At 39.2% G+C, this 17,035-nt stretch overlaps 1 protein-coding gene across 2 annotated transcripts in view; it reads right to left on the bottom strand.

The window, feature by feature from the left end:
* The window catches only part of LRRC8B (leucine rich repeat containing 8 family member B), a 52,138-nt gene that overhangs the window by 4,360 nt on the left and 30,743 nt on the right, over positions 1–17,035 (bottom strand). Inside the window, exons 4-6 of one of the 2 annotated variants that reach the window (XM_019501577.1) lie at positions 13,007–13,145; positions 6,271–6,373; positions 2,121–4,279 (exon numbers count right to left, since the gene is read on the bottom strand). In XM_019501577.1, the coding sequence (XP_019357122.1) occupies positions 2,121–4,253 (2,133 nt within the window). In that variant the 5' untranslated portion in view covers positions 4,254–4,279; positions 6,271–6,373; positions 13,007–13,145. The remainder of the gene's footprint in view (positions 1–2,120; positions 4,280–6,270; positions 6,374–13,006; positions 13,146–17,035) is intronic. The other variant, XM_019501578.1, reaches the window with a different exon arrangement.

Genomic DNA, 17,035 nt, shown 5'->3' with positions numbered 1-17,035 from the left:
AAATGACCCATCCACCACCACTCTCTGGGTACGGCCCTCCAACACAGTCAAATTGCTGGCATAGTTAGCTTGTTTTTCTGCCTTATGTTTTATTGCCTTTTCAGGAGTCCTGCTTAGCAAAATTCATACATCTAAAGAGATCCTGTGTAAAGTCTTTAGCACGTTTTAAGCTTTATTACACTGTCCGTCTGCTAGGAAAAGCAAAGTGACATCCCAATAGTATAGTGGATACACTGCTCTGTACTATAAATATTTTAGCACTGTTAAAATGCAGTGGTGAGGTATCAGGTTAGATTAGACAATTCAATTTTGCAATCATGTTGGCTAGAAACAGACATTAAAAAAGCCTGAGCCTGAATTAATTCAATCTTTGCAGGTTCGTCTGATCTGGCTAGGCTAAATCACTTTGCAACTGCACAGACATCCCAGACATTCAGGTACATGCTTGCAGTGGCTCAGGCTAGAAGACAGGGGGCTCTAGAGCAGCCCTCCCTTCCGTTCCACAGGGCTGAGCTGAGGGGATCGTGGCCAGGCCCCTGCAGGATTAGGGAGGGGTTCTCCCCCTCCTTGATAACAGAGCTTTGATCAACTCTATTATCAGCCGTTATCATCCCATCATAAAACAAACAGCCTCTCTCATTAGTTCAAGCTCTTCTTAAACAATGAAGGAAGGGAGGGACATTAAATCAGCTGAGCTGTTGATTAGCTCCAAAAAGCCCTGCTGTCTGCCACAGCATGGAAATGTAGTCAGCATGTGGTCTGCTAGCTAATGCTGAGGTGTCTGTGTAAGGCAGAGGGGATGAGGGGTCCCTGCTTAGTAGGGCTGTGCGAAGCTTCGGTCCCCGATTTGATTTGGTGGAGATTCAGCCAGATTCCATGGCTGAATTCAGATTCAGAGATTCAGTCAGGAGACCCTTTAATCTGTCTGAATTGAATCAGAACCCTCCTAATCTATTTGGAGAGATTCGGCAATTCAGCCATAGACACAGCTTTAAACGTTTTTTCTATATACCTCAGGGTACCAGGCGGCTTGTGAATGCTGCGATGGTGGGGCAGATGGACCATCCCACAGGAGCGCATGGAAAGTGGACCCAGCTCAGTGACTGGTGCCTCCTGGGTCTGGGGAGGCACCCAGGGTCCCCCCACATCCAAATCACCAAGCCAGGGGTGCACAGGGGGGCCCCCAGCACACTCCCCAGCAGTCCTGGAAGTGGACTAGAAGTACTTCTGGTCCACTTCTGGGTTTGCCACTGAGCATGTGGGGGGCCCACCCATACTCCTGTGGGATGCTCCATCCACCCCAGCATTGCAGCATTCATAAGCCATGCCTGGTACCTCAAGGTACATAGAAAAATCATTTAAAGGTGTGTCTATGGCTGAATCACTGATTCTCTGATTAAGTATTGAATCTTCAGATTGGGATTCAGCCAAATTGAATCAGAGACATTGATCCAAATCAATTAACTGAATCACTGTCCCTGATTCGGGCCAAATCCGAATCGAATACGGTCTGTTTCACACACATCTACTGCTTAGCAGGGAGTGGTGAGGGGAAGGGGAGAGCAGGAGGAAGCCAGGTAGATGCTGCTGTGTCTGCAGGTCTCTGCAAGAGCTGCAGCCAAGGAACAGAAGGGGGGGGACCAGCCCTACTGTGGAACAGAGAGCCCCAACCAGCTCAGAGAGCATGCCAGGATGCTGGAAGAGTCTGGTTTACCTTAAGCCAGAAAGGGGTCTGGGACAGACACTGCATAAACTAGTTTGAGCCAAATCAGTAAAGTCTGATACTACATTCAACGAGGTTTATCTCAAACTGGTTTCAGCCATTTTCAAACTGGTTTATGTGCACTGAACATCTGTTCTGTTACAGGTTTAAACCAGTTTCTGATCACTTGAGACCAATTTGTGTGTAATGTCTGTCCCTAGCCTTTAAATCAGATTAAGACACATTCAGCCTAACATCAGCTAAATATGATCACATTGTTCCTGGACCAAAAAGCTTTTAACCACAATTTGATAAAGCTGGAAAACCTCAGGAAGCCAAAATGTCACCCAGGAAAACAGGGTAGGTTAAATGGAAATATCTAATGTTTAAGAAAGTAATTTTAAAAAGTTCTACTTACATGGTTTTTTGTCAGAGCAAAGTACTGCAAATTTGTCAAATATTTGATTTCTTCAGGAATGGAGGTGAGTTTGTTATAGCTAAGATCCAAATAGTATAACTTTTTACAGAGAAATAGCTGCAGTGGGACACTTTTAATGTTGTTGTAGTTTAAATACAATTGCTCCAGGTTTGATAATGCTCCAATTTGCGCTGGGACATATGAAATAGTGTTGTGCCACAATTTTAAGCAAGAAAGGTTCTTGAGATGTTGAAAACTAATTATTTCTTCCACTGTTCTGAGATTGTTTTCTCTTAAATCTAATTCACGCAGATTGTTTAAGGTGAAAATAGAATGTGGAATGCGCTCTAAGTCACAACAAATCAATTCCAAGGTTCTCAAATTTACCAACTTTTTTAAGTTATTTAGAACTATAAGTTTATTTCCCTCATTGTTGATAGATAAGTTTTGCAGAGAAGGCAAGTGGTCTGTAACCACCTGAGGTATACGGGAAAGGTTGTTTCTTAAATGAATAGATCTCAGATTCTTTAGCTCTTGAAAACCTTCATTGTATATAGTGTTTTGATGATCCAACATAAAACATCCTGTTAAACACAATTCCTTCAGTTTTTTTAGATGAAAGACCCAAAGTGGAATCCTTCCTATTTCACTGGATTTTAGACGTAATGTTTTCAGATTTTCTTCTAGAAAACTTAGTGCCGGGTAATCCAGAGTTAATGTAGAATGATAAATGTTAAGTTCTTTGAGATTGAGTAGCTGACTCACTGCTGAAGGAAGCTTGGCCTCCGGAATAAGTTCCAAACTTAAAACTTCTATTTCAGTCAGTTCAAAGACACTGTCAGGAAGCCCATTTAACATGAAAAGCTGAAGTTCAATTTTGTCCTGGGAATTTCTTATTAGTTTATTTTTCAGTTTTTCTGCTGACCATTCATTGTTAAGATTAATCTGCTTCAGTTTGTTTTCACTCAAATCAGATAGGAATATTGAGAACCGTTGTGAATAAAGAGGATCATATTGATCTGCCAGGTGAAGAATAAATGCGAAGTCATTCTTTACATCTGGAATATCACTGTAATTACTCTTCTCTCTTAACTTCTCAAAAGAATATTGCTTAAGTGAACTTCTCAACATCCACCACAAACTGTATGTGCAAGTTAGGCCATAACAGATCACTAAAACAACATAAAATGAAGCCAGTACTTGAAAAATTTCTGCTAGTGAGTAAACACACTGGTACCTTTTATAACCTGTAAAGGCTTGAATATTGATGACACAATCAATTTCAAGTGTAATAAAGGTAAAATAATAGGGGACATAAATCATTATCATTACAAATACAATTACTTTTACTATAATCTGCTTCATGTACACTGTATATATGACATCCTTTTCTTCAACATGAACTCTGAATTTCTTCACTTTTTCAAATATAGCTTTAGCCTGTTCCCCTTCTTTTTTGTCTAGAACACTTGAGGAACTCTCTCTTCCAGCTGGTTCTAAGCCAGGCTGTGTATAGGGTACAGACTGCCTGCTTCCCCGTGCTTCTGAACTCCCAGGTGATGAAAGCAGTATTTTGGATTTGGATAGTGGCAGATTCCTCGCAGACTGCTCAGCAACAGTTTCTGAGAGGGCACGGGTTGTCCATGGAGAATCAAAACACTTGTGAAGGATGGCCACAAAGTGCTCAAGCCTTGAACTTGTGCTAGGGTAGTAAAGCCAGAAGTTACTGCAAGCTGCAAATATGAAAGTATGCAGAAGCACTACATATGGGAAGAATTTGGCAAACCAGTGAAGCTGTCTCTCATAACACACTGCATCAATGTAGGAATACTGCTGCCGGTGAAGATCAGTCTGGATTTTAGGAGGGGCGATTATTTGCGCTGCGGAGCTAGAGGACATGTTAAGGTTGGTTTTAACCAAATCCCAAGGCACTGCGCAATGATTGTCAAATTCTAGCTTGCAAGGAAGACAACACAACAATCTGGTTTGAGTGAGCTGGAGGGCCCCAGCTAGTACAGCAACTAGCAGCATTATCATAGTGAGGTAATACCAGAAGACATCCCACCATGGTTTTAATATGTGGTAGGATGACTGGGCATCTGCTAAATATTTGAGTTCTGTTAATGTAATCATGTCTTTCACCTGTAGAACAGCAGCAACTGGAGGGAAAAAAAAAAGAGAGAAAGAGAACCTTAGAAAATGTTGAAAATATTATTAAAGCAAAGCAACTCCTTAAACATATAGAGCACTGGTCTCATGGAATTCCTGAGACCTAGTCCTATCCAACAATTTGTCATATAACTTTAGGAAAGTTATTTAGGGCCTGATTGAGTGTCCACTGAAATCATGTGAAGCTTCGAAATGATTTTAAATGGTACAGGCTTATGAGTCTGGCTCCCCAAAAGCACATGTTACTTATCAACCAAACTTTACCACCGAGGGTAGCCACACAAATAGTTAATTGATTTCAGACATTAAACTCTAAATGCTTCATTCGATCATAATTTCTTTTGATTTCACCATTACTATTTCTTCCCCTGTGGGATAGCAGATTTAGATGTGTGTAACTCAAGAATACTAAGAATACCCAGATTAATACACACAGGAATTTATAAATGTCAAGAGTCAGATTCTACTCCACTTGTCAGGCATCAGAGGGCATTTTTACATGTGTTTCTGGATGCAGCACCGAGCGCTTTAATTAGTGAGCCATGCTCATTAAAAAGTGCCCCCATGTTGTGTATCAGCATTACCACGTGTCCCTACGCTGAAAAAATGGCAGCAGGGGGCTTTGAAATAAAACGTGTCTGATGAGCTTTAGTCCAAAGTGCCCTGCTGCCATTTTGTCAGTCCAGAGATGAGCAGCGAAGCTGACGCACGTGATGAGCGAGGCTGCCAAAGGGTGCCAATTTCCGTGCTCCAGCAGACTGAGTCCGCTCCAACGTGCTGGATTTCCAGTGTGTTGGAGGAGCCACCCTGCGTGTATGTAGGAGCCCTATTTCACCCTGATCAAATTCCTGATAAACTGTTAATACAAAAGATGAGTAGGTTGTCTTCCTCTTGGCTGCTGTTGTGTGATTTACTCTGAAAGATAAGATAGCAGCTTATTACAAAATACAGCTGCTTTATTGAATTTTAAGGGACTCTGAGGGTAGAACAGAATCCATTTAGGTAGGTAATAGGTGGAGCAGGATCTGACCTTAAATATAATTAAGAAAGGCTTCACTACTGACAATCCAACATCCAGTCTGAGAACATTTCTATTTTAATGAAGAAAGAGGACTTCACTGCAGAGACAAGTTACAATAGGAACATTATAAACAAGAGGATGCTGTATTACTCAAGTATACCAGAGATTAAAAGAAACCCATTCAAAAATCAGTAGATTTTCTATTGCTTTGAGAAAAGAACAGCCTTAAAAACATAGAAGATAAGGAAACTCTTACTGGAAATAACAAAAGCTGCTCATTTATTGTGTAATTTAAATACAAAACAATAGTATGAGTTACATTTCTTCTTCTGGAAAGAAGAACACAAGAATCAAAGAATAAATTGTTAACTGCTCTTGTAGTTCAGTTTTCTAATGCCCTAAATTATTACTGCTGCCAAATTCTTACATCCAATTAGTAAAGGAGAGAATTTATGTCTTTAAAAAATAGCAGAATTGTCTGACTTCCTTATCAATACTGTTGCATGAAATTTTGGTCATCTGAGAAAAAGAGAATGCATCACTTGGAATGGAAACACAGCACAACCTTAATTGTTGGAACTTTGTGGATACCATTTCTCACAAAGTAATCTTTTGCCTTTACTCAGCAATAAAGGAAGGAGCAGAATTGTGAGACAAATGTAGGCTTACTGACACTTAGCATAGTTTATGAAACTATGGAACATTTAGCTAGTATGGTGAATATCACCATAAACAAACATTGTACATGAAGGGAACTAAGTTTGGAGCAAATTATACTTGAATGTGCTTGCTTACTTTTCCATTCACAAAATGTAATAGTCATCATAAATTAGCTGGTTAGATAATCTACTATATACCATCTACTAGTTATAACAGAAATAGTTAAGAGTTTAGAGTATATTTTGTAAACCAAGTACAAATAAATATTAAATATTTGTAGTTAGAGGTGTTCATACTCACTTTAACTAGTGAAATGGAATAAAATAAAACAAAAAATCTTCAATCAGGAGGTCTACACCTTTTAAAACTCCTTGGACAAGCCATTTTTGCATTTGCCTTCATTCTAGATGGAAAAAGCACAGGAGGTAAGTTGAAACTATTTTAAATGAAGACCACAAGTTCATCTCCATTTGAATTCTTACCACACTACAGATACCGTGCACTTTTAAGAATGTATGCATTACAAATATGTTCCTTTATTGAGCTTACTTTACATTTTGCAGGTGTAACAACAATATACTCAAACAAAATGATCTCAATCTAAAAGGTCAGTTTTCTGCATTTTGGCAAAACCATATGAAAATAAACAGAAAAACAGCTTAAAACAACCTGCTCCTAATTACTACTGCCGGGAGGCAATGCTATAATGTCTAGCTAAAAGACTATGTGGGAGGCATTTATGTGATTTCAAGCAACATACAGCATAATTTTAATATTACTAGTATTTTAACTCTGTAACATGCCATGTCAAGTGGTATTCATTTCTGGCATAAGAGTAACTTCTATTTTTAGAAACAAGCCAATAAAATATTGCCAAACACCAGTCTCTGTAGTATGGACGTTAGAAACTCATGGGCAAACTTCACAAAGGATGTTCTCTCAAACTTATAAAAGGATGTTTGCTAAACAATCTCATTAGGACTACAGCAGAAAAGCCCTCTGTTCATTCCAACATTTGAAGGAAATAAAATTAGGGGGAAAGGAGTTATTCTCACTTGGATGATGCAATTTTTAATGGATTGGGGTAACACTGGACTAATTTACCAGGCTATCTAAATGAAAAAAAATCTGAAGGATCAGCTAGTTATTCCGACCTCTAGATGGAGATAAAATATCGGAAGTTTTGATGATTGTTTGAACTTCACTAGATACGAGCATCTGAACAAGAGCCTACTTTGTCATTCCTTAACAGGTGCTTGCAAAGAATCATTTTTTAACAAGATGAAAGAATTAAACATTGCTAAAATCAAAGATGAAAATGATGAACCTCCTTCTCCTTTCCTTTGGTATAACTTGTTTTGAATCTCAAAATATGTGGGTGCAAGAATAAGAAAAATATACTGCACATATTCAAACTAAAGAATTGAAGCCTGCTTATGATTCCATGTGGACACAGTCCTACACAACCCAGTGAGTTTCTTCCCAAGTACAGGAATTCATCTACAGTATTGATTGCAAAAAAAGGGCTCAAATATAGTAGAGCAATTTCTACTTTCAATTCCAACCTGGAACAAAAACAACTGCACCTTTTTTACAAGTTTAAAATAAAGCAGAATCTTAGCAAAGCACTCAAGAACATACTTAGGAGCATAACAGGAAACAAAAACCAGATCATGGAAAACTAACTTAAGACCAAATATTCTATGGAGAAACAACATGTGCATGTGAACAAATTCATATGAAGGATGAGGGAGGAGAAGAGAGCTTGTGGAAGGAAAAAAAGAACATTATAGAACTACATGCATTATGTTTAGTTTATCAGATTGCTTCAAATGGGTGCTCAATGACTTAAAACTTCAGAACATGCCAACCCTCTATAAGAAATACTAGATATCTTGTATATCGTCATTGATATCTATGATGCTAAAATAGGTCTGTTCAATCACAACACTGCATTGCTGCCATGAGAAATTCACAGTGGAGGCCAAATATGAATAATTTCTCTAAGCAAATATAGAATCATAGAAAATTAGAGTTGGAAGGCACCTTGGCAGGTCATCTAGTCCAACCCTCTAATCAAAGCAGGACATGGGGTGCACCGATACAGATTTTTTGGGCCGATACTGACGGCTGATTATTAATGAGCCATATTGGCCAATACTGGTCCGATTGCCAATATGCAGCCTGGCAGCTTGGAGAATAGTGTCCAACTGGTAAATCTGTTGGAGGCTGGAGGGCGGGGAAGGGAGGGGAGAGCAGATTGGGGGGTGGGGGTGAAAAGGAGTAGAGCTGTGGCAGGGGTTGCCCCTTCAGTCTTCTCTTCTCCAAACTAAATAAGCCAGGTTCCATCAGCCTCTCCTCATAAATCATGTGCCCCAGCCCCCTCACCATTTTCACTGCTCTCCACTGTACTCTCTTCAACTTGTCCACATCCTTTCTATAGTGCCCCACCCCCCAACTGGACACAGTACTCCAAACATGCACAAAACGAGAACACCTATGGGAGTTCAAAGATACAATGACAACGCTGTTACTTCATAGGTGAGCAACTCGCAATGCCAGAAAAGAAAGGGTTTTAAATAATCAGAAATTACAAAAAAATCCTTCCCAAGAGTCCTGTAATACATCAGTCTACCCCATACTCTGTTGTATTGTCATAGGCCAAAATGTGAGAGTTCAAAAAAGCATTAAAAACTCTCAGTTCTTCCCTGAATCGAGTCCTACCAAGACCCTCATAAAATAGACTAACATAAAAAGCAAGCTTCATAAGCTTTTCTTCTTTCCTAGGTGTTACAAAAGAAACTGAAATTCTTCTCTGAGGCATAAGTCCCAAAAGCATAATAGCAGCCAATTAGCAGTATATATTTCTTGTTTTCAACCACCACTGGTTGTCTATCTACACTTAAGTTAGTGATATTGAATATGAAACCTAGGTAGTCTAAGCTTTACAGAGTAACCCAGCTGACTGCACATCCTTCAACAAGATCAGGTATGGCCAGTCATTAAGATAATTCAGTTAGCTAAACACTTAATTAGCTTTTCCTAATTCTTAATTTTCAAATGATTTTGACCAACTATCAATGTCTTAATTTATTTGACTTTAAAATTTAATACTGAAGCGGAACTGGTTTACTTACCTTTCCCTCATCTGGAACTAGAATTTTCCTCTCTTCTAAATAGAAAAGCTCATTCACTAACAGATAATGTACATCTTTTAGATGCATTTCACATATACTTAAGCTTATGGACTGTTTTGAATACAACACTTGCTTTTCTGGTTGCTTCCTTTTCCATATTTACCATCAAAGTAAGAAGATTTACTCTTGCCCAGAGGTCACTATGGCCTTGGTTAAGCAAAACACCCTCAATTCAAGAAGAGAACATTAGTATTTTCCTGAATTGGAGCCTACAAGAGGACTCCTGGAATTGAGAGAGAGAGAGAGAGAGAGAGAGAAAAACAGTTCTCCACCTCTGCTTAAAACCGTTTGCTATGCATCTTGCCAACTGTTTGATTTATTTTCTTAAGCCCAGTTCAGAGCAACCTTGAGCACCTACTGTCTGTGGCATAAATTCAGTCAGTATGGGTGCCTATACACGTGCTGCGGGGTGGGAGGGAGGGATTTAACTAGAGAGCCTCACAGGAACTGCTCTAATTAAAACACTTCAGCATCTCACGTATTCAGTGTCCCATGTTTCAAAATGGCCATAGGGGCTCTTTAACTAAAGGTTGTTTGACGAGTTTAAAGTGTCCCCCCTGCCATTTTGAAATGTAGGACACTGAATACATGAGATGCTGAGGCATGCTGAAGTGTTCTAATTAGAATGCTCAAGCAGACTCGCTTAATCAAGTCTGCTCTGGCATGTTCTAATCAGAACGCGTTAGAGCACACTAGGGGTACGTGAAATGCGCTGTATTTGATTCGGATTCGGTCCGAATCGGGGACAGTGATTTGATCCGGATCACTGCCCCAATTCAATCTGGCATAATCTGAACCTGAAGATTCAATGCTGATTCAGAGAATCAGTGATTCGGCCATAGGCACAGCTTTAAATGGTTTTTTTTGGGTTTTTTTTTTGTTTGTTTGGTTTTTTTTACATACCTCGAGGTACCAGGCATGGCTTATGAACTCTGCGATGGTGGGGGGGATGGAGCGTCCCACAGGAGCATGGGGTGGTGCCCCCCGCAAGCTCAGTGACAAACCCAGAAGTGGACCAAAAGTACGTCCAGTCCACTTCTGGGCCCACCAGGAAGTGTGCAGGGAGCCCCCCCCACCTCCCCTGGCTTGGCAATCAGCTGCAGGGGGACCCCAGGTGCCCCCCCAGGCCCAGGAAGCACCAGTTGCCAAGCTGGCGTCCCTCGCATGCTCCCCAGCTGTCCCAGAAGTGGATCAGACCAATTCTGGGTCTGCTGCTGAGCATACTGGGGACCCCCCCATGCTCCCATGGGATGCTCCATGCACCCCAACATCTCAGCATTCACCAGCTGCCTGGTACCTTGAGGTATGTAAAAAAAAAAAAAAAATGTTTCAAGCTGTGTCTATGTCTGAATCATCTAATTTTTCCAAATCAATCTGGAGGGTTCCGATTTGATCTGGAGATTCGGCCACCTAATCAGGCCGAATTGAATCAAAGACTGAAGCTTTGCACAGCCCTAAAGCACAGGTATGCCTTATGTTGCTACTGCCTCTAACATGCAACAAACCTTGGACTGATGTGGGTCAGAAGCAAAAAGTGTACTTCCATATGGCTTATCCTTTAGTTGTTTAACTCATTTATGGTATAGGCCAGAAACCAAATTCTTAATTTAACATATTAAAATGTACTTCCCATCATATTTCAGCATTCCATGAACATCTGTACTGTGGAAACAGGTGACCATACTACACAGACACCTACTTCATTACTAAGCTTAAATTTTCTGTGCCACAATACTTGTAGACTCTCTCACACTTCTAGATAAATGGGAAGCAGAATCTGACAAAAATACTAAGCACTTTTTTTCTCTCACAGAGATTTCTTTTCAGTAGTGATAACCAAGGTTAAAAACCACCTCAGTCAGTGAAATACTGTGAGTTTGCCTACATATTTTTCAGCATTTCATTTGCAGGTCTCCTTACACCGTAAAACAGAACTACTGCTGACTAGACTTTAGCAAAAGCTACAGCTGAAATGAACAAATCTTTATCTGGTTTTACTGCAAAAGGCACAGCTCTGAATCAGGTATACGTCATTAGCAACAGCTGCATTCTGTAATGTATCCAGTGATGGCCTGTTTTACAATACAGAATTCAATGTAAGCTAAAGCAATTGGGCTAATATTATCCTTTATTGTTTTGATAAAGTATATGTCTCTTAAAAATCATAGAAAGGACAGATATTGAGCTGAATTTAAAGCAATGCAAGGCAGTTTGATGAAAATATGTACTGAGATACTTTTAACAAATAATTATTGAGGAGGTATGAATGGCTGCCATTATTCAGAATGACCTCAGAGATGTGTACTATGAGAAGCTTGTTTATACATAGATGGCCATCATCACACTGAAGTGAAACTAAGCTGTGTAATTTTGTATTATAAAAACACATTCTCTTTGCCGTTTTGTGGCTTCTTTTTAGGAACTGCAAGGTTGCTATTTCCTATTTCATAATTCAAACAGTATTAATTGTGTAATTTCTCTCTCCTTCCCTAAGTTCAAGGCCTTTTTGCTACCAAAAAAGGTAAGTGTCATGCTATTAAGATCTAAAATATTAAAATCCTATGTCATCTGGACTTGTTAATGACCATGTTCTAAGACCTCTGGCAAACTATGCTTGTTCATTGAAATGAACTTGTATGAAGTAAGCTGATTTATAACTTCCATGTTTAATTTTGTAACACTGAAGCAATAAATCTCACTGTTTTGTACTCCATTTAGAGATAAAATTGGCTTAAGCAAAATTATGAAAACTAAAAATCCTTAATCCAAATAAATTTGTTATTCAAATAAGTGTAAGAGTGACTAATCAAATGAAATAATATTAAAGTGTAATGCACTTGATAGTTTCTGTTCCATCCCAGCAGCTTTTAGCCCATATCAAAGCCATAAAAGCTTTTCAAAGTGTCTTAATTCAATTGGCAATCTTTCTTGAAAGATGAGGCAAAATTCACCCTTGCATAACTGCTGATTTCAGCAGCGTTACATGACAGACAAAAATTGGCCGTTAGGGCACAAGACAAAGCAATGGAGCTAGCCAGTTTTCAGGTAAATTTTTTAAATTACTTAACCTCTGAAAGTCTCTCAGAATTGATCAATGGACACGAAAATCAAAACAGAAGCAATCAGTTTCCATTTGTACAGGGGGATGGATTAGATCAGTGTTTCTCAATCTGTGGGTTGTGACTCAAGACTGGTTTGCAAGAATATATGAAAGGATCATGAACAAACTTTAAAAACAGCTTCTCCTTTAAAGAAGAAAAACATGGGAAACCATGGCTTTTCCCTTGCAGGCTAGCAGAGTTCCAGCCTGCAAGGGGCTGCTTGGGGACCCCCATACCCCACACCCCCACACAATCTGGGACTGAGGCCTGGATGCGGGGGACAGCAGGTCTGGAGCGAGGGGCACTAGGCTGGGACTGGCCATCCATGTTTACAAGCAAGTCCTGGTACAAAACAGGTTGAGAACCACTGGACGAGATAACCTCTTAATATCCCTTCCATCCCCATTTTCTACGATTTACAAAGCACACCATTTCTACAAACTATATTCTTGTTAAACTTTTGATGTTGTGATATCCAAATTTTGTCACAACCCTTCAAAGTTACATAATTTTAGCCACATATACATACATTAATCCATTTATCTGGATATTATTCCTCTCCCATTCCAAGAGACCCCGAACAGGAGGAAAGGGTCCCCAAATCAACAGGTATATTTTTAGTTTTAGATTGTTTTTCGTTACAGTTTCCAGCAGCCTTTAACAGACCTATTTTATGTTATTTGATCCAAAACAATACAATTACCGTTATCAGTTAAAACATATTTATGCAATCCTAACCTTGTCAAGCATTTTAGGTACCCCTCTAATTCTGTACGTTCTCTTTTCCAAAGGAGCATACACATCAAGGCTTTTCAACCAGTCTCTTTCAGAAGGCCCCGTTCTGTTATTCCAGTAAGACAGGATGCACTTTGTGGCCCTATCAAAGAGACACCAACAAATTTTACTTAACATTTATCCAAATGTTTGTCCATTTGTATGGCTAGGTCACCGATTGGAGGTCAGGAATCTGACTGCCCAACACTAATTGGGCTTTGAAAGGAATGCAACTTTTGACGGACTCCAAACAAGAAACTACATTTGAACTCAAGGTCAGGTAAAGGATTATTTTTGAGAAATCCCTTGTAGCAGAATCTTTAGATACTGACAATATTCCCATACTAAGGGCACAAACCTGAACCTACAAGAAAAACATCATGAACAAAGATTTTTTTATTCTTTCAGTCATCTTTTTGCAACCTTTCATATTATTTATGTATGCAGCTCTACCCTTTCCTTGTACGTTTCTGTCTCCTCAAAATTCTAAGTCCAGACCCTGTAATTACAACCTAGGGCAGACCCAATTTCATGGCAGATTTCATCAAAATCAGAGGGGCTCATTAATTCTTTCAACATTATGCCTGCCATTATGTTTACAAAAACAAATTCTAAACCACTTAATGCTTTGCCTTTCAGTCCGTACTTTGCTTATTAAAGCTCCATGTAATTTAAATTGTATGCTTCCTACATTGGAAACATTTTGTTTGTACAGCACCAAGCACAGTCAGTATGCAAACAAAATTAAAGGAAGCCCTTTTCTAGTTCTTTCTAAAGAATACTATTTCAATGTGAAATTGAACATGTATTAGCATTTATCATTTTGTACTTAATATAGCCAAATAAAATGTAATTTTGCATAGATCACTGAAAGATTAACTGGAAAAATATATTAGACCAAAGCCTTTAATAGACTTACTGAACACAGAAGGCTGATCAAGAGCATACTGGTGTTTACCTACACCTGGCAAACATTTTCTAACAGTGTTGCTAGTGCAACTATAGCAGAATAAGATAGGTCTGCCACACTATTGGCATATGATTTTGACTACCATAAATTTGAGCATTTCTAGATCTAAGATGAAAGATCAATCTTCAAATAAGTGAACAAGGTCTTTAGAGGGAAAAAAAATCAGACATACCCTTAAGCGAATTAGGAGATATAAAATGTCACTCCTGGTCCTATACTGTTTTTTTTTCCTACAGAGAAGAAATACCTTACATAAAAGAGACAAAGCAGTCTAAAAAAGATCCCCATTTTGATACCTACCAATATACAGGTATAAAACTACAAGACTTTAGTCCTGAAATTTGAACTAGGAAAAACACAGGGTTGGTTTGTTTGGTTTTTTAACTGTAAAAATCACCTCATCTGCTTATGAAGTGCCCAAACTTTCTGAAAAAAGAGCCTAATTGACTTATTGGACCAAGAGTCAATTGATCGCCAAGTAGGATTGCTACTAGTTTGAACAGACATACCTCCAGGCAGTTCTAGGCTTTGGTCTTGATATAGTCTCACAGCAACTGTATTTGTGTAGCCATAATTTAACACAGAGACTATATTTCAACAATTTAACAAGTGCAGAATATTCTCCCTCACACAAAAAAAACAGGTCATACTTGGTGAGAGGACTCATTCCATCACTGGTTAAATAAATGAATAAACAAACGTACCAAAACTAGTTGTATACAGAAAATTAACCTTAGTGGAGGTCTGGCTAAGTGTTTCAGGAGTCACTCTGTTGTCTTACCTTCTGTTATGGTTGAAAAGGAGATAAATCATACAGAGCTTTGAACAAACTTTAGAAATCGTCCAAAACCATGAACATTTTTATTTATTTTCAAAAAATAAATCCTGCTTACAAACGATGTGAAAAAGGCAATCTGGTATTCAAAGACTCTTTAGGTGATTACTGAGCATTCAAGAACCATAAGGCTGTGTCAGGGGCTAAAATACTATATCTTGGTGTGGAAGTATTGTGCTGCACTACCCTAGCAGTCAGCTCCACTGGCAAGCACTGTTCCATATTAGAACCTTTGGCAGTCACTAAGGTCTCTGCTACACACTTCATATATTATGCAATTTACTGGTTAATCACGCAGTAAATTTAGACCAGCAACATATACAAAATAATTATCACACAATTAACTAGAAATAAGTACAAGCTAAACCAAAAGCCACTCAAATTAAAAGCAAGTATACCTATATAGAAGTTCAGACCAGTTTAAAATCTGGTTAAGTTAAACTGCCCAAACTTCCTCCCTTAGATAAAGCCTGATACACATCAAGGGATAGAGGGAGAAACAGGAGACTATGCAATTAGATTAAATGTATTCTGCAAATATTCTTGTGTCCAAGCTCCTGTGCTGGTGAAAGTGGATGTGGTTTTATCAAGTCCAGACAGCTAGCTACCGGTGATAATATTTCCTTTTCTGTTCTATCATTCAATGAATTCTCACACCGCTCAGTTCTTTGCTTTCACTGTGTAACTTCAATGTTTTCTAGTTTGTCTTCTTTTTTTAAATCTTTTAATTCATTTTACCCATCCAAATATGACTGATGGCAAAAAGGTTTATCAAATTAATTCTGAAACTGAGAACTCCATGAATGAAACTGAACAACAAATAGAAGCAGGATCTTAACATTCACCAGAATTAAAAGTTTATTCTAAAATCTGCAAGGCAGTTATAGCTGGATTACTATTTAACTCAATTTTATGGCTGCTTACCCTTTCCTTCCCTCTAATTTAAAGATTTTTCTACCAATAAAGGTAACAAGAGTGCATCCTACTGTGTGCAAAACCACTGTAGAGACAGGTTTTTCTCTAATTCTGTGATTTTGCTAGAAATGGATACCAGGTCTAATTATTAGAACAAATTATTCTAACCTCTTAAAACCCTTAAGTAGTAGAGTAATTAATACTACTGGGAAATCTTTCTGGAGAGCTTAATTAAGCCTTTGGTTACTAAACCTCTACATTTCAAACACAGAAGATACCAGCTCCCCCTACTGGGTGCCTTTGAATTTTCTCTATATTGGAACGTTGTACTTTTTTCTTACAGATATCATTTGTTTTCATAAGATTTAGGCATTCACCTTTCTTTTTTATGCCAATTTAAGATAAACTTTTGAAAGTCTTTGCATCTGCCTCACCTGAGCTTCTCAAATATGAGCTTTCTGCATTCTGGGGAGATACAAATGTTCTACTGCTAGGCTCAGTGCCTTCCGGGATTTCTCATTACCTTGGCTGGATTCTTACTGGAGTTCTGGGACTTAGGAGTCAAACTTCCCATAAGTAATTTGGTTTTACTAGGCCAAAACTGGTTACAAATCACTTTTAGGCTACAAGCAAGCAGCACTGCTGATACCGCAATACTAATGCTCAATATGAAAAAGGGGCTCAAGTTGGATTGGGAAGAATGCAGGTAGATGGATTTGAATGAACTGGGTAGGGGTGCACCAATATATCAGTTATTAGTGGTAATCTGGCAGCCAAAAGGAAAAATGATGTTACTGGTTGGTATTTGTACCTGAAAGCTTGCATAGAATTTTTCCAACTACTTGAGTTGATAAAAGGTATTGGATTTACCCAAAGAACCTTGTCTGCCTGTTACTGGCTATCAGCCTTTTTTTGGTTACTGTAGCCAATAATGATGGCTGCATGCCCAGAGTACCCTGGCGAGTCCTTGTGCCCTTGCTGCCAGCCTGAGCCCACCACAGACTACCAGTCCCAGCAAACAGCAGAAGAGGGCACTGGGGAGTGGTCATAGGTGCCACGCTCAGCAACAAAGGGACCGTTACCAGCTCCTGCTGCCACTGCCATGGAAATACCATGCATACAGCAGATCCCTGAGCACTGGGGCTGCGCAGAGATGTTGGGCTGCATGTAATTGGGGAAGGCACCGCACAAGGGGCATTCTGGTCTGCTGGGCACTCGGTGCCTTTGAAAAAGTGGCTTCTCCCTGGTGGTCACTGGAGCTTGGCTGTGTGGG

This window comes from Gavialis gangeticus, unplaced genomic scaffold (assembly GCF_001723915.1).
Source record: "Gavialis gangeticus isolate Ggan-Ray unplaced genomic scaffold, GavGan_comp1, whole genome shotgun sequence".
In the NCBI taxonomy this organism is placed as follows: Eukaryota; Metazoa; Chordata; order Crocodylia; family Gavialidae; genus Gavialis; species Gavialis gangeticus.
Note: the sequence above shows the minus strand (reverse complement) of the source record. Positions and strands in the feature narration are given on the sequence as shown.